Source organism: Egretta garzetta, unplaced genomic scaffold (genome assembly GCF_000687185.1).
Source record: "Egretta garzetta isolate BGI_Z169 unplaced genomic scaffold, ASM68718v1 scaffold91, whole genome shotgun sequence".
Taxonomy (NCBI): Eukaryota; Metazoa; Chordata; class Aves; order Pelecaniformes; family Ardeidae; genus Egretta; species Egretta garzetta.
The window spans coordinates 846,057-869,418 of record NW_009258661.1 but is presented as its reverse complement, the minus strand read 5'-3'; the positions used below and the strand labels follow the sequence as shown (position 1 = coordinate 869,418).

Below are 23,362 nucleotides of genomic sequence, written 5' to 3'. Positions count from 1 at the left end.
ATAGATGGTGATAGATTTAGGGCTGGGTGGGATATGTTTGTGTTGCTGCCTCAGGTGGATTCTTTCTGATCTTGATTAGAGCCTGTGCTGTCAGGTTATGACTTCTAACTTAAGGCGATGCACAGAATTTATTTCCATGGAAATTCTATAAAGGCTGTTAGAGATCAGCAAGAGGTTCTTTACCACTATGGCAATGCCTAGCCCTAAAATTCCTTGTTTGCCTGACATCTCATGGAACAGCAGATCCAAGAGGTGTATTAAGCTTCTCAAGTGCTGTTTCAGAATAAGGCAAAACGACGATTGGCCTCATGAAGAGGCGCCAGTGCTCTGCGATTAATATCCACTGAAAAAAAAAGTCTTCTCTTTCATGAGTGGGTTATTTATAGTATACTTCCTCTGCCTGTGAGGATTCTGTGAGAAAACTGTAACTGGGTACTTTAATAATCAGCAGCCAAAGAACAGTTGGCTGCAGATGACTCCTTGCATGATTACAGAACCTCTTGTCTGTATTTTCCAAGGTGGTCTGTAGTTTTGTGACCCTTACAACTCAGGCACTTACTGCCTTCATTTACAGGCTGACAAATGGAGGTATAGCATAGTTAAATGAGTTGCTCAGGGCTGTGTAGTGTGCTTGGCTCTTGCAACTCTAAGGCCAGAGAAATACACGGTGCTAGCCATTGAAATGGCATTCTGACTTTATGGTGTGGAAACTGCGATGTTGTAACAGCCATTTTTCAGAGAGTAAGATTCTGCTTTTGCTAGCTTTTCTTCTCCTCTTGGTGTGATGGGAGAACTAGGCTGTAAAATAATTGAGATGGGGATTTAGAGATTTGCTACAATAAACCTGTAATAAAAATAGCACAAAGCAAGATCTTCTCACATTTGTTTTATATAAAGTTTTAGCTGATCAATAGAAATATATAAACTATTCCAAATTGCATCGGGGTGAGAGTTATAATTATAGTTTTATTGATTAGCTTTAATCAGGGCATAACCACTGGGACTATTATTTTGTCAGTAGTTTTTTTTTTTAATACGTACTTTTCCTCCTTTGTACACTTAAAAGCAATTTATATCATAGTAATTATTACAGTGTGAAATAATAAGCCAAAGACTCTGTCATGTTAGGATTCCCAAGGCATCTCTTTGCATTTCCAAACTGTCTTTTTACAAAATGGAGAAATTAAGATTTAGAGCAAGAAACTGATGCTGGATTTCTACGTTTGCTGCTCCTTTGCTGGTGAGCATAAATGAGTCAGCTACCTTCTTGTGCCTCAATAAAATGTGACTGTGTGCTATGCCTAAAGGTATGTTAATGCTGACTAATCTGTGTTTTGAATGCGACCCAGTAAAAATAATAAAATAGGTAAAGAGGAAGAAATGCCAAGGTTGCATCAAGATATGTTAAAATATATGGGAGAAATCAGTCAAATGGGACCTCTTAGTGTTTATAACAGCCACTCTTCTGTATTGTTTACAGCCTGCGTAAATTCATGGGAAACACAGTCCCCTGGAACTGGTTTGGTCCAATTTCCCAGTTCCAGGCTAGGAGGTGTGCAAAACCAAGCAGTAAAAGGGCAGTGGCTGTAGTGTGGGGTGTGTTTAGTTTTCGGTTTGTTGTTTGTTTGGTTTTTTTTTCCCCTTTCCTTTTAGGCAGGAGGAATATAGAAGGCTAATCTCCTCTCCCAGAGAGAGATAAAGAAAAGTACATACAAAATCCGACCCTGTTAAACATAACTATTTTTTCCTATAACTGAATTTTGCTGTATAGGGACTCTGAATATCCCATAGTACATGAAAAATTACTTACAAAGACACAGCCAAAACTCCAGAGGGCAGATACATGGTGTATCATCTCATCAAGGAAGAAGAAGGTTGAAGAATACATGAGTTACCAAGGGGGGGAAAACCTTTATTATACCACTTGTGTAACTGAACTTTGGAGATACGAAACACGCTTACTACATCCAGGGCTTTGGAATTTTTCATCTCTACATTGCCCTGTATGTTTAGTCTGCCTGTATCGTTACAGTGAGCTGCCAAATGTGCTTGGAAAACATGATATCATAGGGAGTGGAAAGGAAAACCAGATGTTCTAAAATTTTACTTTTAATATTCTAAGGCGCTGTAAGTAACTCTGAGAAGGAGCAGTATTTTTAACCTCTTGGTGCCCATTTTAAATAGTAACCAGGTGTGTCTTGCAGATCCAGAGTTAATTGTACAGCTCCAGATTGATTTGTACAGAATTTTTTACGTCAGTTTAATATGACAGTGTATACTATTAATTACAAGAAACTTTGATAAAGAGAAGTCTCCCTCTGGGCCTCCTCCGCCAGCCTCCTGCAAACATAGTTTTATGGGACAAGTTTAAGACTGTCCCAGTTTGACCGATGAGGTTTCCTTCATGAGTGCCAAAGTGGTTGGATTCAGCACAGTTAATTTTGCATCCTGCTGGCTTTTCCGTGGAGGTGAGAATGAAGTCGTTTGAATCATGTTCTAGAGAAGCTAGCTGACAACAGCCTTTTCCATCTAATATTTAGATATTGTTATGGTTACGATCTGAGCTTTGCAAGATATTTAGTGAAAGTTTTGGGCTGTTGCTTGTAAATATCAGGTTCAGTCTTATCTTTCTGACATCTTCTTTCATTTTTCATTGGCTATTTTTGGTGATGTCCTCCCTCCCGCTCTGTAGGAAAGCAAGCGACCTGACTTTCAACTCACTTGTAAGAGGAAGTGTGGGGGAGGACTGAGGACCAGGATGGGAGGTAGATGTCCAGTTCTTTTGGGAACTAGCGGTAATGGCCATGCTCAGGAAGTAGATTACCAGCTGAAATTATTGAGCTGCTTTTGTCCTTGTGTAAATTTGCAGAGTATTTATGATTACAGGGCTGGAGATGTGTTGACACTGTGCAGTGCATCCCCAAGTCTGTAAGGTCCCAGGTTACTTGCAATGAAGTGGTGTGTCTACAGACTATGCCATAGCACCAGACAGAGAGTAACTCAGATCCTGAAAGCTGCCTAGTCATGTTAGTGACACTGTGCCTGCATTCGTTTGTCCTGTTAAATTTTTAAGCTGATGTAGCCATGATACTTTAGGTTCCTCATCTGACTTGTTTTCATCCTGCTTCAGTGTCTCTGCAGTGTGGTCCTTTGAGTTGAATGTCCATGCTGGACAAGCTCATGGGTCTAGAAAGGTGTTTCTGGTCTGGCTGCAAGAATGCCAAATCTCGGGCTACCTGCTAGGCTTTGATGGAGAATGAACCTCGTGAGAAAAGGTGGAAGCCATGGCAGTGGTGTTCTGAGACAGCTCTGAATGGTTAGGTAGGAACTGCTCTGTTTGAAGATGATAGGCTTGGCTCTCCTCAGCAAGGAGGATTTTGGCATAGCCTCTCACTTAACTCTTTTCCAAAATTTGAGAAAGGAGGGATATTGAATCAACTTGAACTGAAACTTCCAAAAGTTTTGTCACTTCACTGGGGAGATGGGATGAGAATGGCTAACTTGTCATAATTCACATAAGCTAAATCAAGTAGCAGGGGAAACGTGCTCAAGAGAGCAACAGCTAAAACATGGAAATGCAGTTGGACATTCATTTCACTGCCTCATTTTAGCTTAAATAAGTAGGCGGATGGTGTGACATTGTCACCTCATGTGGCTCCACAGGGCAAGGTGAGGACAAGTATTTCAAGGTGAAATTCCAAGCTCACTTGTGTATTCCAGTGTGTTGCCACTTAAGATACTTTTGTGATAAGAGCAAAGTGTGTGGTTGATCTGTGATTAGCATCTGACCCTCAGTATTAATAACTTGGGAATTTTTTTATCTGCTGTTGGGATGTGTCAAATAGAAAAGCTTCTTAATGCAGGAATTATCTTTCTGGGGAATTCAGATAGCTTTCTCTACTAGTCCTAACTTGTTTCTTAGAAGAAGCAAGCCCAAATGCAAGCAAGTTTACAGTTTAGAAATTGCAATTCTGTAGAATGACGTTTTGAGTGTGCTTTTAATTCAAATAAAGAGGAAAGTGCATGTTTTAGATTATTTTAGGTTTCTCTTTTTTTCTGGAAAAATAGGCGTTTTAGATGTGATAGACAACATCGTGTTGTCTGTCCATGGATCAGCCCCTTCTTCCCTCTGCCCTGTGCATTATCTTTTTGAAACAGTTAACTAGTTTCAGTTTAATAGAAGAACAGCAATCTCCAAAAGTGTATTGGTATGAATTCGATGAGAGTAACTGGCTAGGTCAGAGAAGAAAGTTGCTATTAATGCCTGTTCTGAGGAAAAGGCAGAAGCATGAGTCAAACAAATCCACAGAGTAATGTCATTAAAGAAACTCCAGCTGGATATTCGGTCAAGGCTTTGCAGCATTGTAAGCCCTAGAAGATTGGTTTGTAGGAGTCTGATCTAACAGAGGTGAAACAGCCACTCACATCAGACATGGAGTTACGATTTTGGCTATTTGAAAGTCCAAGATTTGTGTGTTGGAAGATGTGGCTTTTAAGTTCAACAGGCAGGTTGGGTGCTTTAGGGAGAGTTGCTTCTAAATCAATAATAATCTGTTGCAACAAAGAGGTGATTTAGCACTTATTGTGCCTAGACTTTGGGCTAATGGCTTTGAATTTTTAACCTTTTCTAAGAACTGAACTAAGAAAAGGACAAAACTTTTTAAAAACAAAAAGCCTCATCTTCCACTTTGCATCGTATCTCCTCTCAACCAGTATAGTACAGGCTGGCAGACCGTAGTATTCAAAGTAGTATCCAAAGGATGACAGCAGTCAAAGTTCGATGGAACCTCTTCCACAGCTTTTTTTTTTTGCTATTTGCATTGATCAGTGCCTGTCATTTTGGGTGTGACTGTCTCTTGTGCTGTGCATATGTGGCTGCATATAGGCATTGAGAAGGGGAACGTGCTGACCCTGGCGAGATGAGCAATGGTGGGGAGTGCAGCAACGTAGGTGGTCTTTTGAATTAATCATGGTGGATTTTGAAATATTCATAAATTAATCTAGGTGAGGTCAGGTCTGCAGTACAGATGCTGCAGGATTTTTGCCAAATCTTTATGCAGAAGCATAGCTGAGCAGTGTTTGGAAGATGGTTGTGAAGGTGAGACTGCTGCCATTAAGAGCTAGTGGAGAAGGAGCACAGTTAGAGTGGATGGAAACTCAAATTACAGCTGCAGCTGGAAATTGCTTGTAAATAAAGATGAATGGAGGCATGAATCCACAAATGCTGCCAACAAATTCATCATACAATTAAAGGCTGAAACAGCAAATTAAGAACTGTCAAACACGTAACCAGCCACCCACGCTGATCTTCTCTTGTATGTTCCATGTTACCTCCATGTATTACTACTTCTTAATCAGCTGACCTTCCTAGATTGCTTTCTGTTATCTACTCAATCGGGGCTTAGAGGACACTGCAGTATAGAGTAGAAGCTTGATGGTTGTCATATCTTTACTTTCAATCCTAGGGCTGATATTCAGCTGACTTAGAAATATTTGTAGCTCACAGTGTTTATAGAGGAAAGCTAATTTGGGTTAAAGAGTGTAAGTGAGAAATAAATAATTTAGAAGTATTTCCTGATGGATTTCCTGGCTTGCAACATATTCTGCTAGAGTCAGCTTTGGAAATGTTTGAGATAGTTTAAGTTTATTCCAAAGTAAGATTCTGTACAGGGTTTTTCAGGAATAATGATTTCTGAATAGCTCCATATGTGGACAAGCCTGTAATTCTTTAAGCGAAAAGGCTGTAGGAAAGAGTAAGGGATCAATTAAAGGAAAATACTTGATAAAATATGTAGTTGAAATTTCCGTGTTTTGGGCCAATGTAATCCCAAGAGACTGAGCAAACTGTAAAATACTAGTCATCTTTCAACAGGAGACTTAATATGTTTTCAGAAAATATTGCCTGTGTTCTCTTGCCTGGAATCTCATTAACATTTGTCCTCCTGTAACACAGCCTGACCCCACTTGGCTCCTTGGAAACAGTTTTATGCTGGATGAGATGCACCATGCTACTTTTGCTGAAAGAACAGTTTGGCTGGTGGATGTGATTAGTTTCTTAAGCCTTTTAAAATAAGTTTAACAGACTCTCACTCGTCAAAGAGTTGCTGGGATGGATTGGATCATGCAGGCAATTCTGTAGATTGAATTAAGGGTCGACTCTTCCTCAGCTTTAAGACTTTCTGTGTTTAAATGTGGCAGAATTTATGATTCAAGCATCAACCAGGATTTTTTTTAAAGCTATTCAGCTGTCTGATTTTGCCACTTGAGTTTAAACCGACTGCTTGTGACTGCACTGAGGAACTTCAAAATCTGTGCGGCACTAAGTCTGTGCCTGAGTACAAAAGAGATGTGCGTAACAGCAGGCCACTTTCGGTAATTTTTAGGTTTAGCTTTAAGAAGGAAACAAAACTTTATACTGATTAAACTTTGAAAGACCAATTTTGTTATGCAAAGCACAAACTTTCAAAACATCTGCAGTGAGAAGTACTTCTGTAAAGAACTGTTTAGTTCAAGCTTTGTCAGCTTCACAGACTTTCCCTGTTCTTTGCCTGTTAACTGATATAATTGGGGTAACAGTTGCTCCTTGCTGTGAAGAGCGCTCAGCACAAATTTCCACTTTTTGACCACAAAAGCTTTCCGAGGTGTACCTGTCATGGCTGATGGAGAGATAGGCAGGGAGCCTACAGCAAGAGTTGTAGGGCATGTAGCTGGGCCACTGAAGAGCCATGTGTGGGGAAGGAAATCTGAGAGAGGGGCAGAAGCCTGTTTTGGGAGGGCTACAAGGTGATGGACAAGGAGCCAGCTGAGGACCTCGGGCAGCTGTGGTGAAAAGGCTCAGCCAGGATGGCCATTGTGAAGGGAGAAGTGTGTGGAGGAGCAGATGATGCTCTGGAGCAGGAAGAAGGGAGGTCTGGAAAGCAATAATAAGGAGCTGACTTGGGTTTGACAATGACTGGATGAAATAACACTCTGCAAAACAGCTCTGCATGTTCCAGGTGGAGTCATCTAAGGCAGAAACTTGAAGGAAGTTGAAAAGTTTGTGCAAAAGCTCTGGTTTTCCAAATGCTTGTGACATTCAGTCCCTCTGAATGGTCTCATCTCTGAAATAGTATGTTTTTAAGCTCTGGTAAGTGCTGAGATCTGAGGGATCTTGCTGAGTGAGATTGCTCTTTGAAGAAATGTTTCCTGCCAGCATACAGGGAGCTGCAGTTAAATTAATGAAGGCCCTATTGTGTCAGTCAAAAGAAAAGATGGGACAAAGAGCTTGGCATTGTCTAAACTTTCCCATCCAGAGCCCATTAGCCAAAACTTGCTCTCTCTGTGGGGTTTAAATTAGGACTGGAGTCACCTGTTCATGACCCCAGCAGCCTTGCACAGGACTGAATTTGCTGAAGCATACTGAATGTGCTGGAAACTCCCATCTGTGCTGTGCTTGAGTGTGGGAGGGGAAAATAAGATTAGCATATTCTCAGATTTTATTCTGAAGATGAACACTTTTTTCTAGAGCTGGCATTTAAAGTAGAAACTGATAGTGGACAGTACATACCATGGGCAGTTCCTGTCATCCCTGGAGACAGTTTCCTCATTAAAATAGGGGTTAATGCTTCAATTCTCCTCTTCAGTTGTGCTTTTTAGCAGGTAGCACAGCCTGCTGGCAAGCACCTGTGGAAGGACTTGCTCACAATTTGAGCTGTGATCCACAGCAAATCACAGACCATAGAGACTTATATTTTTGTTCTGTCTTGGTCAAAAGGGCAGCAATTATTTAGATGAAGGTTTATTGGTGTTTGAACTGTTACGGGTCTGTGATTGTAGCAGTTCAGGCTTCTCTGTTCAAAGAAAATGTGAAACCAAATGACAAATGCCTACTTCACGTTTCTCCACTTTTCTGTTAATTTTCCTGGTGGTGGAAAGGGTTAGGCAGTTCGTCTCCTGTCTACAAATACATCTCATGCTCCCCACCTCCCCCACCACCTAATACTCCCAATCCAAGAGTTGTGACCAGAGTTCAGAAATAAATATTTGGAGGATGAAATACTTTGCTAATGTCATTATATAACATCGAAAAAGTTAATTTTTTTTTCTCTTGTATTGGAGAGGGGAATCCTAATGAGATCTGAAGAACCAAATGGAAACTTACAGAGTTTGGAGAGGCATGGAATTCTGCAGCGCTGAATTTCAGGATTGTTGAGAGCCTCTAACTTGAACCAAGAGGGAAATTTCCCCTTCTTTTTCAGGATCCAAAGGAAATCAATGCCATTTAAGATCTCTTAATTTTAGACTTGCCTGTTATTTTAATCATTCAGTTATGTGAGGAATGGAAAGGACACTTTTCATGTTTCAGATAAAAAATAGTACCTTCCTACTTAAAAAGGAGCATCTGACACAGAAAATGACGTGCTCAGGTTATGTCATATTTATTAACCTATTTTGGGAAGCAGCATTTTTAATATAAAAAAACCCAAACAAACAACAACAAAACAAACCTGAGTTATTAGGTAGCCTTTGTCTGCAGGATTGCAGCCAGGGCTAATGCAGAGTGCACTTAAAAAAAAAAAAAAACAACAAAAAAACCAAACAAAAAAACAAACCAAAAAATCCCCAAAAAACCCCAAACCAAACACCCCAGAACACCAAAATCATCTTTATTGCTTCTTCTCTTTGAATGCGGTTTTAGGGTTGCTCCGTTTTTCTTGCTCTTTCTATGTTATGTTGGAGCAGGCAATCCTTCTGACCTTCAAGAACGGGGTGAGGGATTAGAATTTTGTTGCCAGATTGACTGCAGCCTAAACATATGTCCTTTGATAAGTCATAGCCTCTTTGTTGTCATTTTTGTGCAGCAGCTTTTTCTCCTGAATGGATTAGTGAGTTATCTTGCACAGGTATTGTGAAGTTTAAAATCTCTGCTCTCTGGATACAAAGTTTTATAGTGTCATAAATTAAATTCTTATTTGATTAAGAATAAACTTAGGCAAATGACACTTAAGAGTAACTCTCCCCGGTTATGTTCCTTTAATTCTCTATGAAGTATTAAATTATATGTTGAACATCAATTAAATCTTCCCAGCCTACTTAGATAAAGTCATTAAAACTAACCTCCTGCTCAGGAAATTTAAAATCCTTTAGAAAAACAGTGTTTAAAGCTGTAACACAGAAAAGTTTTTCTGGAGTTCACCACGTGTTTCTGTACCCAGTTTTCAAAGCAAGCTTAGATGTGCAAGCCAGAGACTTGCTCGGAGTCTCTGAGCACAGGTTCCTAAATTGCCATCCACTAACGTATTGCAGAACAGTTCTCTGTCACACTACTCTTCTCCTGCCTTAGAGCAGAATGGCTGGGTAATTACTAAGTGGAAAAATTTGGTCTTGATCTTCATCTAATCCCATGTTAGTGCAGAGGGTAGATCAGATTGTTACCAGGAGCACATCAGGTGCCAGCATCTTAACAGAATTGGCTCTTAGTCTTTGCCCTTCAGTAGCCTGCATGGATAATATCTGTCTCTTATTAAAGAATAAGAAATGCTCAGACCGTATGGTTGTGGGAGCTTTTAAGAGTGTGAGTCAGATCGTCAGCGGTGCAAGGTGCATGCCAGGCTATGTAAGGTAAAGCTTTCTCGAGCTTCTCTCTTTAGAGGTACAAAGCTGTGAATAGTGTTGTACCAGCTGCGTCCCCAGTTCTGAGGAAAACCTGCTGTGCGTCAACCCAATTTAAATACCCAGCATAAGCCCTTAATAGCAATTGTAACACCTATTCTGTCCTTTTTCAAATGTTTTTGGATGCATCTCCTGCCCAGATCATGCCTGCAAGGTTAGTGGTCAAACTGTAGTATAGGTGCCTAAAAGAAAAAGCATGTGTTATCTTAGATTTGCTACTAAATCCTACAAAGCCGGTCATGCAGAAAGTGGTCACCCTGGAGCACGAAGGACGGAAGCAGAAGGATGTTAATCTAAATGGGATATGTTAATATTTGGTTAATAACGTAGCCCTGAAGACCAGGAGGAGTTGTGCGCTTTTCTACAGATGTTGTCATTATCTTATCTTTGGTTTTGCCTAAAGGCCAGAACATACTGGATAGAGGAGCGAGGGCCTGCTGGTGAATTGGAAGTGGTGTCATGGTGGCTTGCAGATAAGTGCTTACTCCAGAATCTGCAGTGGCAATGCAATGGGTTCTTTCTGGTCCGACCAGCTACTTGAGATTCTTTGTCATGTTAACCACAAAATCATTTTTAAAAAAAAATATCTCCTTTTGTTTGGAAGTTTTCTTCAGCCATTTTGACAGTAGGCTGTGTTTGCTGTTGGTTTCCCTGGATGAGCAGTGAACTGTGTATATCTTCCAGCTTTTACAGTTCCCTGGCTATTGAATGATCAAGGCCTGGATGACCTACTTGCACCAAACCCCCTTGTAAGCAGGGCTATTCCCTCTTCGTCCTTTTTTATTATGTGTCCTGTGCTATTGTCTAGAGAAAAACGCTCCGTACCCTTGTGCTGATCAATTAGGTGAATACTGCATAATTTTGAACAGCTGCTCCAGCTTTAAGTAAGATTGGCCTCTATGCAGAAGTTAGTGATTTAAGATAAGGTGTTTCTGATAAATTTAGGTGAACCCATGCAAAAGGCTTTGTGCAGGTTCCTGGTGCTGTTCGCAGCAGATCTTATTTTCTGTTAGCTACAGCCATGTAGGAACAGGTTTCAGATATACTGAAACAAACTGTTTAAATCAGTATATATAAAGAGGCTTTGTGGTGACTTTTAAGACACTTTTGAGACTAATTGTACTGGTCATTTTTAATGATGAGTCGAGGCATCAGTCAGAAGAACCTGGAAAGTCTGGTTCCAACGTGAATCCGACCAGGAGATGGCAGCATTGATGCACGCAAGGAGTATCCAAAAGTTAAAACACTTTTCCCTGAAGTGACGGGGGAAAAAAATTACCTTCATTTAATTGGAAGATATACTGTCGTAGCAATACATAGATAAATGTTAACAAAATAGTCTTATTTTTAGCTTTTGTGCCTAACTGGCTAATGCAAGTCAGTAAATTAAAAATGCGCTTAGGTTTGCGTCTAAATGCTGGAGTCACCCTTTGATAATGATTTAAACCAAGGTTTTTGTAACTCAGTACTCTTTTGTTCAGAAGTGGTTATAGTATTAAAAGGCTAGGAAGATAATAGGTGCTAATATTGTCATTTCTGTGTACCTGCTCTGTAAACTAATAATAGTTTTGCTTATAGCTATAAAATTGGGTTTTGTTAAAGCTTAAATCTAAAAATCCTTCAGCATTACGTTTCAGTGTTATGGTCTTCCTGCCCTTATGGTATGTATACATGTGCATTGACATGGGGTAGGGAGTCTGAAAACTGGAGAGTTGTATTACCTGACCTGGTAAATAAGGAGCAAACTTATAGGGCTGCACCCATTTTTCCCCTGAACTTCATCTGTAGGATCTTGATTCTGTCTTTCTGCTCCCATCAATACATGGGAATAACTCCTGGTTCCAGAGCTTGCTTGGAAAAATGAGCATGGCCCCTATCAACAGGATGCTGTTGTCTGATGATGTTGGCTGAGGAAGCTGAGGGCCCACTGCTGTGCCCTCTCCGTGGCTGGCTATGCAGATGTTTGACAGAGAGCTACTTTGTCACAGGGTCATTTCCAAAACTGGTAGGATGCACCGGGAATGGCCCAAGTCTGGCAGGCTGTATTGTGTTCTTCTGTGGCAAGCAACAGGCTACATCTATGTGAACAGACCAGAGATTAAAAAGCAATTTCTTCCTGGGATCCTGATGATTAGGGAGGTGAATGGGCTCCCACCATGTGAGGTCACGTTGTTGTCTGTCTTCCATGTCTATTTATTTAGTAGTCGATGCAGGTAGAAGCATATGTGTGGACAGTTACTGCAGAGCAGCCACGCAATTACATCTTTCACCTTTGCTCGTGAAATTTGCTTATAGGTTTCAGATGTCTGAAAATTTAAGTGTGAATTCTCTTGGTGCAGTATTGTCATACTGGTGCTGTTTGAACAGATTTAGCTAGGAAAGCAAATGGTGGAGATGTGTGTTGTGTTCTTTTAACTTTGGCAGTGTTACCTGGAAGGCACTGCAGTGGTTGAGATCTGAGCATAATAGATTTGAGATTTTTCTGCACCAATCTATCCCAGGTTGTTGCTTTTTGTAACGTTGTGGGCTAATAAGACACGTGTGAACTTAATCTTGCATACTTCCCTTTAGAGACCTGTGTTTGACTGACATCAAAAGACTGCTTGGATTGTTATTGATAGCAAGGTACACATGTAAGAACAAATAAGGTAATATGTTGTAAGTTCAGGTGCACAGTGAAAATGTCACTGTTCAGTCTGATGTTGGCAGTTGCAGCTCGTGGCTTTTTTAGTACCAGAAGTGCCCTGTGGAGCCAATCTGACAGCGCAGCCCGAGTGACACGAGCCTTTATTTCCTTTCATAACAGCACAATGTAATCACTGTTTTTGTTCGTGTGCAGCCACAGATTCCCTTGTAAGCGCAAATTCAAATGGGAGAAACATCAAAGTTAATTCGAAATGAAATGCACCCCAAGTAGTCCTGGGGAAATGGAGACATTACTTTGTAGCCACCCTTCTCCTGCCAAAACTGTAGCACCCCAGATGTCAGGAAGCCACGCTGCGTTCTTTGTCTGGTCTTGATTGACTAGACTGTTTTCATCCGAGGCTTTTTAAAGCTTTCCTCCTGCTTCCGTATTTTTAAGGAATAAAAAGCTAATATAAGGACGTGGAGTGTTATGAAGCATGAAGTTCTATAAATATTTATGCTGAACTATCAAAAAACTTGACAGTTCTTATTTTCTTGACAGATTGGGGTCACTTGTTATTTTTGACCCTGAGAATTGAAGAGCATATGGAGTTAGATCTGTTTGTAATGACTTTTGGATATTGTTGTCTGGTAAACTTGTAGGAATGTAACACAATAACGGAATTTTTCTTGGTCTCTTTGTGAAAATGGAACTTAAACCTTGTAGGGTGTTACCCACAAATGACCGCTCAAGTTACTGTCTCTGTGCCATCTGGCATTGAATTCTTGAACTTTCTTTGGCATGTGTGGGTTTCTGAGTTAGCAGCTTGGTTTGCCACTTCAGATGGACAGCTTTCACCTAGGTTGATCTTGACGTGAAGGTGATCACCTTTACATCTAGGGATCAGGTTCATCAGTGTGATCCTGAGCCTGGCACAGGATGGGACTGAGAAAGGCTAAAAATCTGGTGAGGGTCTGTGGTGTCGCCCATGTTTTGCTACCAGTCCCAGCACTGTTTTAAGTATCTCTTGGGCCAACTGAACACAGACTCTTCTTGAAAGTTTAAGTGCTGATATACACGCATTTTCTAGAGATGAGAAGCTTGTAACTCGCTGACACTTCAGGATCCTCATTGCTCAAAATTATGTGCACGTAAGTTTAACTTCTACCTGAAGCTGTAGCGGCAGGTGAGCATTTTAAAAGCAGGTCTGGCTTTTTCAGAAAAGCTGGAGCTTTGTGGCGGCACACTAGTACATCCAGCTGCCAGGGCCTTTTTTGCCTAGTAAATTCATTGCGTAGGAAAGAATCAATCCAATGCTTCACCTTGAGTGAAATCCAGTGTGTGTGTTTTAAGGCAAACCTTGAATATATTGTGTGCATCTAAACCTAACTGGAGTGTCTCTTGCTGTCAGTCACTAGAGGGCACAAAGGAACTACCTTGGAAAGAAGTTTGTTGTTCTTCAAGTCCTGACTCTCCAGTTTAGATCTGTGAAGGTGGGGGGAAAAATTCCTGTGGCTGCCAAAAGACAAGATGGCTTCAAAATTTTGGTTTCATTGGTGATTTTACCTACCCAAATCTACTTCTGGTTTGGAAGTTAAAAATTTCAAGAGTACTTCCATTTTTCTGTGAGTACAGCTTTGTGTTCAGAAAGTACAGAGCTCAGAGCAAATACATAAACTGCTCATAAACAGCTTCTAAGTTCAATTACAAAAAATATTTCCTTGTTTCTCAGGTTTCTGTACTTGGAATAATCTTTAAATGTGTCAGCTATAGGAAGAGTAAGGCAGCAAAAGGAATTGCTCTCTGAATGTATGGTTCTTTTGCAGGTTGCTTGCCTCATACGGGTTCCATCTGAGGTTGTCAAGCAAAGGGCCCAGGTTTCTCCTTCCTCAAGTACCCTCCGGATTCTCTCCCGCACTTTGTATCATGAGGTGAGTTCAGAGCAAAATGTCAAAGAAGTTGCATCGTTCTTCCCACTCAGTGCCATACATGTCCAGAAGCATTCGTACAGCTTGATTCCAGTTCTGTGCTCTCCCAGCACTTTCCCATCTATTTTTTTGTTGCTAGAAGTGATTGACATGTTACGTTTAAGGAAACCAAACCCCCACGTCCCCCATGTGCATGCACTTACATGCATGCTCTAAACAACTCTTTCCTCCTCTTTTTACGTAGGGTACCTACATTTAAAAAAAAAAAAAAAAAAAAAGGAAAGAGATTCAGCTTTCCAGTCTCCAAAGCTCTGCTTGTATTTATGCAAACAGTCCTTGTCTGGGACAACAGGGCATAGAGTCTCTGTATCTAGAGTTTGCTGAATGGCTTCCAGTTTTTGAAGCGGGCTTTGGAGGGGATTGTCCTAAAGGCGCCATTTCAGAGAGGCTCTGTAGGAGCTCTGGAAATGAGTGCTCATCCAGTACTGGTAACTTTTGAAAACTTAGGGCTTTTGTCATTCTTTTCAGTAGTAATACTGTTCCTTCCTGTAAAAACCTGTTCACCACTGTTTTCATTGAGTCTCACAAGGGGTGTTTTTCAAGTTGTATTTCATAAGAGAAAGTGGCTTCTGAAAACACTGTGGGGGGAAAAAATATTATACACGTTTCCATGTATAAAAGCCAGGAAAAGGAAGACATAAATATGACCTTTAAATGATCCACTTGATTTTTATTTCCTTGTAAAGGAAAACTATTGTGATAACCCTGTACAAGAGGGTCCCTGGAACTTCGTTCTGTGATTTGGTCATCTGCTCTAAAAGCTGGTGCTCTCGAAACTGTTTTTTACCTTTTTGTAGCTGGCCAGAGAACCATAAGACTTGCTAAACAATGGAATAAACTGTCCTATAAGATATTAGACATAATTTTGATATGCACTTATAAAAGAAAATTTTAATTGTTTTGAATGTTGTCAGCTGGTTAAAAATACAAAATATTTGTCTTGATAAATGCTCTGGATCAAGGCTAAGAAGGTGGACATAGGAAGCTGTCATCCTATGGGTTTGTTTTGCATGGGCTATGTAAACAGAAGAGGAGTAGTTTCAAAATATTTACAGGAGAGTGGATACTTCTAGACCAAAATATTGGGCAAGTAGAGTTTGCGGTAATGTGTTTCTGTGTCTTATCACCCTTTTAATTTTAACTCTAAGGTATATTTTCTTCTCTATAACTGATTATTCTGAACAGTGGTTAAATGATCTTTGAAATGAACATAAAACCCTCCAGCAATGTAAATCATGGAATACAGTATACAATGTTATAATCTATATAATCAATTTGCAAGAAGTTAAGGTCCGACACTCAGTAGGGCTGTAATGCTTGCCTTGTAATCACCGATAAATTGTGGCCTTTGGCAAACTAATTCTCTATAGCTGATGCTTTCTTTTGTTGTTTACAGGGTATTCAAGGACTTTATCGGGGTTATAAAAGCACAGTATTAAGAGAGGTAAAACATTTGTCTTTCTCTTTCTTCCTTTTTTAAAAAATTAATTCCTTTGCCTCACTTTGTTTTCTAACAAGAAGTAGTAGTACAATTGAGATCAATTGCTCTAACCATAAGCTCTAAATCCTAGCGTATTTCATTCTAGCTGAGTTACTAGTCTCTGATTTAAATAGAATACTGATAATGTGCACTAAGAAAATCTATGATACATGCAAAAAGTCATCTACCATCCTGTGTCTCCGACCTGTTGCTGCTAGATTGTAGAAGGATGGAAATGTATATGTTAACATGATGAAAACCATAAAATAAAGTACTGAAATCTTCCTCAAGGCTTGCGATTGCGTCATGTGAAGTATGTATGCCAACAATGGTGAACTGGTGGCATCAGGCCAAGTTTGGCACAGACAAATTTAGGCTTTCTTTAAATATGTTTGTCAGCAGATGCCAAGAGATTATCTGTCATCTGTATATAGGGAGGATTGTGCTCTTTTTTTTTTTTTAACGTGTGAAAGAAATGCATTTAGTCATCCAGTCTGTAGATGTGAGATGGCATTACTTAACTCTAAATCAGAAGTACTTAACTGTTGGAAAAAAAAAAAGGAGCTAAAAATATTTTGGCCTGCTTGGTGGAAAATAGTTCCTAAACTAAAATCTCTTCATAAACGTACTGTGAATTACAGGATTAGTGTCATGGAAGTGTTTGATATGCTGTGTGAACTGAAGGCAGATTATGAAAGCAGTAGAAAAACGTACTGATGAACACCTAGTTTAAAACTGTTTCAGAATCGGGTCCCAGGAGGTCATCTTTTAACAAAGCAGAAGTTGTACCATGAGTACCTCAAATTAAAGAGAGGAGGTTTGATTCCTACGAAAACAAAACTGCTGTTGTCTGGGAAGGGTTCTTTACTTACTGTGTTCAATGTGATATGTGTGGGTTTGTCTTCTCCTTATATAACTCATCTGAGTAAACTAGGTTTGGATCTGTGCTGCTTTTGTTTTTTAAACACAGGATCAGATCTGTTGGCTGTGTTGTCATTGATAATAAAGCCAGTTGCAGAGGCTTTTTAAGCCTTCATTCAATAGCTCTGCTTTTAAAAGCCTTTCTTCATGCTGAAAACTGTTTTTAGGACAGTAATGTTAGCCAGCTCTTGTTACAATATGGAATAAAGATGGATATTACCTAAAATAAGAAATACCAAATTTAGTGTTCCTTGAAGTGCTGACAAATGACAATGCACTGCAGTCTATTTTAGCAGTTTTGAGTGTTTAAAAAAATTAGTTATTTGTGCAGAGATGACACCTGCTTTTCTGAAATGTAACCCCCACCATAGCTTCGTCCTGTACTTATTTTCTGGCTCACTAAACACATGTTATTCACTCAGATTTCATTTGGAGACGGGCAAAAAAGGCCAACGAATCATTTTGATTTCTCTGAGGGATTCTGAATAAATGAATAAATTTAGATCCCATTGAATACAGATTTCGCATACTAACAGATAAAACACATGGTTAGTACTGTGTGTTATTCTCCTTAAAATTTGTTTTGACATATGTCAGGGTGGTAATTAATTTGCAGACCATATTCATGGCATAGTGTGTGACCCTGCTGAGATAACTTTGTTTACTCAAAATGGCAGCACTTTGTTGGAAATTTAATGGGGGTCCTCTCCATTATGTATATTCATAAAAGATCCTTCAGAACTGATTTCAGTTGAAGTATTGCTTTTCGGGAGAATCTGTCCAATAGAATGAGAAATAAATTATTACAAAATGAAATGTGCTTTCTCTTCAGAATGAAACAAATCATAAGTGATGTTTAAAAAAAAAATCAAAAAATCTTTAAATTTAACACCCTGTTTAGACCATTGCATTTTCTGACGCTAAATATTGTAAAGCAATGTCCATTCGAGTAAGAGCAGCGTACTGAAGCTTCAGCTGGAACTGCTGTAAGCCTGGATATTTTCCCTTCTATTTACATATACTTCTTCCTTTAGGGAAAGTCTTTATTTTTGGATAAATATAAATCTATATTAATTCATTATTGGACACAACCAGGGAGCTGCATAGCATATATAGTCTGATACTTAATTCCAGTGACTTTTATATTTCCAGAGTTTGTTTACATGCTTTGGTTCTTTACTTATACAAACCCCTTTGTTTAGTTAGAGTGGGATTTTTGGATAGAGGGGCTTCAATGCATGATTTTTCATTTAAAAAAAAATAAAAATGGGAGGAGGCTAGGAATATTGATGCTTTCAGATGATGATATTCCTGCAGTGGCAAAAAGTTTGAGCCAGAATTTAAGAAAGGTTAATTTTAGTTGTTGCATCAGGATAAAATTTTGCGTGTTACTTAAAGCAGATTTCAATGTCTGGACAGAGATCTGCTTGCCAATTGCTTGGACTTAAGTGAAAATGAGCTCAATTGTTTACAAAGGGAGTGCAATGTTAAAACCTCATCTTTTTGCTATAGCATAGCAGATCTTTTCAAGACAGCTGTATTCCACTCCATGTAATTTGCATTAGCTGCTGTGCTGCTTCTGTTCTGGTGCAAGGTAGTTGTTTTATCCTTCATTTTTGATTCATGCTCTTTCATTTATCCCCTTTATCTTCGCATCAGAATACTTTCTGTACAGATTAATATAAGAAGAGAAAGAAGAAGGTTAAATATCTAATGTTTTGGAAATAACTTTGAGCAAACCTCAATGTTTGGAAGTTTTGACTGTGACGCTTTAACCTACCACCTTTTTGGTGCCTCTTCTTTCACATCTTCATTGTATTTTGGTCTTTACATCTTCCTTTGATGTAGTTACAGTGAACTAATACTAAAATCAAAGGGGAAGTGAGGTACAGTGCATCATTCTGTTGGCCCTAGAAGCCTGAAAGAGACATCCGTGCTCCAAGAGGAAACCTTTTGTGATAATGCACAAAGTGGGAGCATGGCTATTAGGTTGCTGAATGAGACTTTGAATAAATGACAGAAATTGGAGGCTGTGAAATGATGTGGAATTCCCATGATGTCATTTCCAAAGCAAATCCAAGTGAGAATTGTCCTTTCCTATGGTTGTAGTGTACCAGCGTGTATTGGTGTGGAAATTGGATCATGCTACTAAGAACAGTCAATGAACAGGTAAATTTATTCATGTTTTCCGCAACAGAGACAAGTTCATTTGTAAAATCTCCAGCCATCTTATAACAAGGCAGGAGCAGACTATAAATCCACTGTAAATCCTCTAGAATTTCTTAATGGGAATGTAGCTTGCTGCTGAGATCTTATATAAGCAAATGGAGCCAGATTTTTAATTCCTGCATAATTCACTTTATTAACTATGACCAAGTAGAACATCTGTTAAAATTCCATAATGTTCAGTTCATGGGAAAAAGAGAGAAACCCCCGAGTTCCCGTTGGAGCTTTTCCATTTCCATTAACATTACAGGACTCTAGCAGATGTCTTAAAGGACATTGTTACGAATGAGAGGACAACACAAAAGAAAAGGAGGTGCCTTGACCGGTGTCCCTGAGTACAATAGCTCATTGTGCAGTGAGTTACTTCACCCTCTGTGCATCTGTGTGCAGGTTGCAGCTTCGCACAAGCAGTGCCACGGTTAACGTGTCTCTTCCGTTGTGAGTTACCGTAGTTTAGAAGAACTGAGTGACTCCCGAGTGGGTGTTCTGTGTGTTTTTAATCTGTCACTTTTTAAAATATTGCAGATGGACTGGGCCCTAGCCCAGAAGTAGATTCAAAAGAGCTAGAATTAATATTAAACTCTTCCTTAAAGACAAAGGGGACAGAGGATGGCTGGATTTTTATAATTCACACATGTCTCACAAGGAGGCTGAGAATCGCTCTCAAATGTCAGTCTCTGCTGTGCAGGTAGCCCTGAGTAAGCTTGTCCTCTGTGTTGCCTCTCAGACTTTTCTGAGACCGTTCAGGCTCTCTGCTTGTGGCGGCGTCCATTTAGGTAGAGGTGGTAACTATCCTTTACTTGACAATGTTGTTTCAGAACTCCTCTCAGAGCTCTGAATTTGAAAGCAAGCTACTGATAAATCTGAACCCACTCTTGATCTTACTTTCAGTGAGTTGGCCTAATCATCACTTTTGGGAGTCCTAGTTTTGTAAGTTAGTACAGTTGTGGGTTGGTTTGGGTTTTTTGGTTGGTTTTTGGTGGTGTTTCTTTTTTATTTTCCCCTTTCAGTGTATGCAAGTCAGAGCCCTAAGTGAATAAAGGCAGCTACTGCTGTCTTGGGAGGGAGAGAGCACTCCATGCTACATTAATTTTGGGGAGGAGAAGGACAGCTAGTTCAAAGTATGCTGTTGCATTAATGAATGGCAGCAGTGTGACAAACAGGCAACAAATTCAGGCTCTTCCCAATCTCAGAAAGCCAAGAAGTAATAAAGTCTCCTTGAGGAGGAGGTAATTTTGTATGTATGCTGCAGAACTCGTGTCCTGTTACAATGTGTATATCAAAAGGGATATGGAGGATACGCAGTGCAGCCTATGCCGATGAAGAAGGAGTTACAACACACACCCCCCACCCCTTCTTAAATGACTTACTATCTGGAAGAGGGAATCTAAAGCAGCTAGCAGCAAAATGGGCCTTAAAGGCACACCTGCTGCATTTTCCTAAATTTGAAGGGTCAGTGAACAAAGGATGCTGAGAAGGGCTTGTATAAAGATGTGAAACCCACCTGAGATGCGTTGACCTTGTTGACTGAGGGAGGGGATCTCTGAGGGCTGAGCTTGATAGGGAACAGTCTGCAAACAGGGAGCCTAGTTTGTTTATCCACTAGAGGTAGTTTTGCATGCTTTTCTTTTGTTAGGACATCTTTATATAAATATCCTGTTCTCCTAGCTGTTGAAGGTTTTTTTAAGTTTATCTCAGTTGCTGTAGGACAGAAAGAATGTTACTAATACTTTCTGTTACTTGCACAATTAAATCTTTGATCTTCAATCATTATTTATTACAGAGCAGATGTCGATAGAAATAGGCAAACAGGACACTATCTTAATACAATATTTGGAAAAATAAACATCCTCCTTAATGAAATATGTGCAGTATCTGTCTTTTGTTACCTTCTGGAAAACTGAGCTGGCTTTATTTTCTTTTGTTATTCTAGATAGGTTATGTTTAACCAGGAATTTGCTAGGCAGGATCCCTAACACTGGGTTTTTGACTTTTACTGACCAAGCAGCATTTCTTTGGCTTGTGTTTCTCCCTATATAGAAAAACAACAGTTTCATGAAAGGGATAGGAACTGTAAAAAGGATTAACTAGCTAGTCCCTGCCATGTGGAAAATTGTGTAGAAGTTGTGACATGATTAATGGGAGGAAGGTTGAAAAATAAGTCCTGGTTCCTCCTCCCGCCCCTTAACAGTACTCTCTTGGAAAGCCTATCTCTGGAGTTGTATCAGATCTTGCATTGCTTGTACACTTGTATCCTTCTAGATATCTATATTCAAGGGATTTTCATTTTGAAATATGTATAAGGGTTACAGGTAATTCTTGTCGAGTAAGAGCAGGAGACCGTGTTCTGGGATAAGGGCTTAGGCACATCCTAGCTCATAACCTGGAACACTGACAAATGGACAAAAGGAGTAACTGTCCTTCGCTGTTGTAGGTTGTCCTCATTACCTTCTCCCTGCGAACGCTGGAATAGTACTTGGAAATGAAAATGGAGATCTCAAAAAACGCTTATAAATTACTTTTACAGACCACAAAATAACCCTGCTTTTTCTAATTTACCAGTTGTGGGAAATAGGTTTTGAGACATGCCTGAATGGCAAATAAACTGGCCAGGGTGGACAGAGACCTAAAGCAAATTCCTTGTTGAAGTTTGGGGTAGGTGTGTGCGTGTGTCTGGTATTGTTGGGGTTTTTTTGATTTGTTTTTTGTTTGTGTGTTTGTTGAGCATATACAATGATCTCAGATCTTCCGGTTGAATGCTCTCTTTTCCTCAGGCTAGGTGCAGTATCCATATATACTGGTTAGAAGCAGAATGCAGCCATCCTTGCTGCCATCAATTTGCAGTTTACCAATGGAGCATACGATTGTTGCATCTGCCTGACATCAGTGGATATCTTCAGATGAACAGAATTCCACATATGCAGAGGGTTTTTGTATTTTGAAAACTACAGCCTTGCATCTAGGGTCTTTGAACAGAAAAACACTTTGAAAACAATGTGCATGAAAAATGGCTTATGTGATTTGATAATGCAGATTCTTTCCAAATGAACGTGTATGCAAGCAGAGTCTTGCAGGAAGCATATTCTACTGCATGCTTGAAATAGAGATACTATTTCCATACATTCTCTAAGCAGCTTACTAAAGCATTTTTGCAAGTGATGTTTTCTGCAGCATTCATGGTGTAGAAATGTGTTTTGTGGGTCAGTAGCAACACTCTGGGCAAGAACAAGTTGGGAAGAAGAAAATGCCTAACTTTGGTCCTGGTTTTCCTCATGCTGTGGTGTATTTTTGTTTCTTTGTTAGTTTTTGTTTGTGGGTTTTGTTTTTTTTTATTTTAAATAACTTAAGGACTATGTTCTTTGCATCCATTGCTTTTGATTTTTACATGTTTCACAACGGTTTGAGGAGCACACTCCACATGCTATGTCCAGTGGAGAACGTGAATTTCCCCACTGTGTTTCCCCAACTCAATAAAATTATCTGTGACAAAGGATCAGAAAGTGGTTGCAAATCCCTCATGAAAGAGAACACACAAAAGACATCCCTTTCCTTCGTGAAAAGGTAGGACTGTAACAAGAGGGAGGACAGGCACCAAGAGATACAGTCCTCATTGTAAAAGGAGGAGAAAAGGCTTAAAATAGTAAAAGTACTAAGTAGCAAATGTAAGTGATTGCAAGGGGTATTTTTTTTTTTTTAAAAAAAAAGCTATTTAATAGTGTCATTGGATGAGTAACATCTTTAAAGCTTTCCAGGGCAAACTAAGGGTATTAGAGTTAATGGAATAACTTCAAATCTTCAGTCATTGCAGCCTGATAGCATGACACTGAAGTCAGGGGAAGCCGCTACATGTAATGGGATTAGACAGTTGTGCCTAATTCTGTAAAATTTGGGTGGCCTTAATGCTTGTGACTGTTTAAAAGCAAAAAAGAAAGAATCGAACAAAAACTTGTTGAATTTTTGGCCTAGTGGTGACTTTTAGTTTTAATTCCACAGCTAAATTCCGCTATGGGCAACTGTATTTCGTCTACCTAAATTCTTTCTGTAGTTCTCAGTGGGAGACTAGCTTTCCTGTTTTACAAAGTTGTAGAGTAATCCTGCTGATGGCTGAAGGGTTGCCGGGCTGTATCTGGTGAAGACCGTGTTTTATTCATGTGGGAAGGAATTTCTGTATGTCTGCGCTGAAGCGGGTAATTCGCTAACCCTGAAAAAGTATGTGTCTGCGGTATCTGTTTATATAAAATCTGTACAAAGAGACTTATGGATGCATGTACATGTAAAATACGGTATTGTTTTCAATAATACCTTGTCAAGGGTATTTCACTCTCTGAAGCGACTAGTCCTCTAAATGTGTGTGATTGGTCTGGAACAAGAAGCAATTTAGCAATTTTCTGAAAGTACAGGACTGTCTGTCAAGGGTGAAATTCTTGCCTGAAGTAGACCAAAACATGATTTTTACAGTGGAATACTTCC

At 39.6% G+C, this 23,362-nt stretch overlaps 1 protein-coding gene across 1 annotated transcript in view; it reads left to right on the top strand.

Moving 5' to 3' along the window:
- Window positions 1-23,362, top strand: part of SLC25A26 (solute carrier family 25 member 26) — an 86,666-nt gene that overhangs the window by 4,239 nt on the left and 59,065 nt on the right. The window contains exons 3-5 of the mRNA XM_035903834.1: window positions 14,104-14,208; window positions 15,662-15,709; window positions 18,776-18,835. Of these exons, the coding sequence (XP_035759727.1) occupies window positions 14,104-14,208; window positions 15,662-15,709; window positions 18,776-18,835 (213 nt within the window). The remainder of the gene's footprint in view (window positions 1-14,103; window positions 14,209-15,661; window positions 15,710-18,775; window positions 18,836-23,362) is intronic.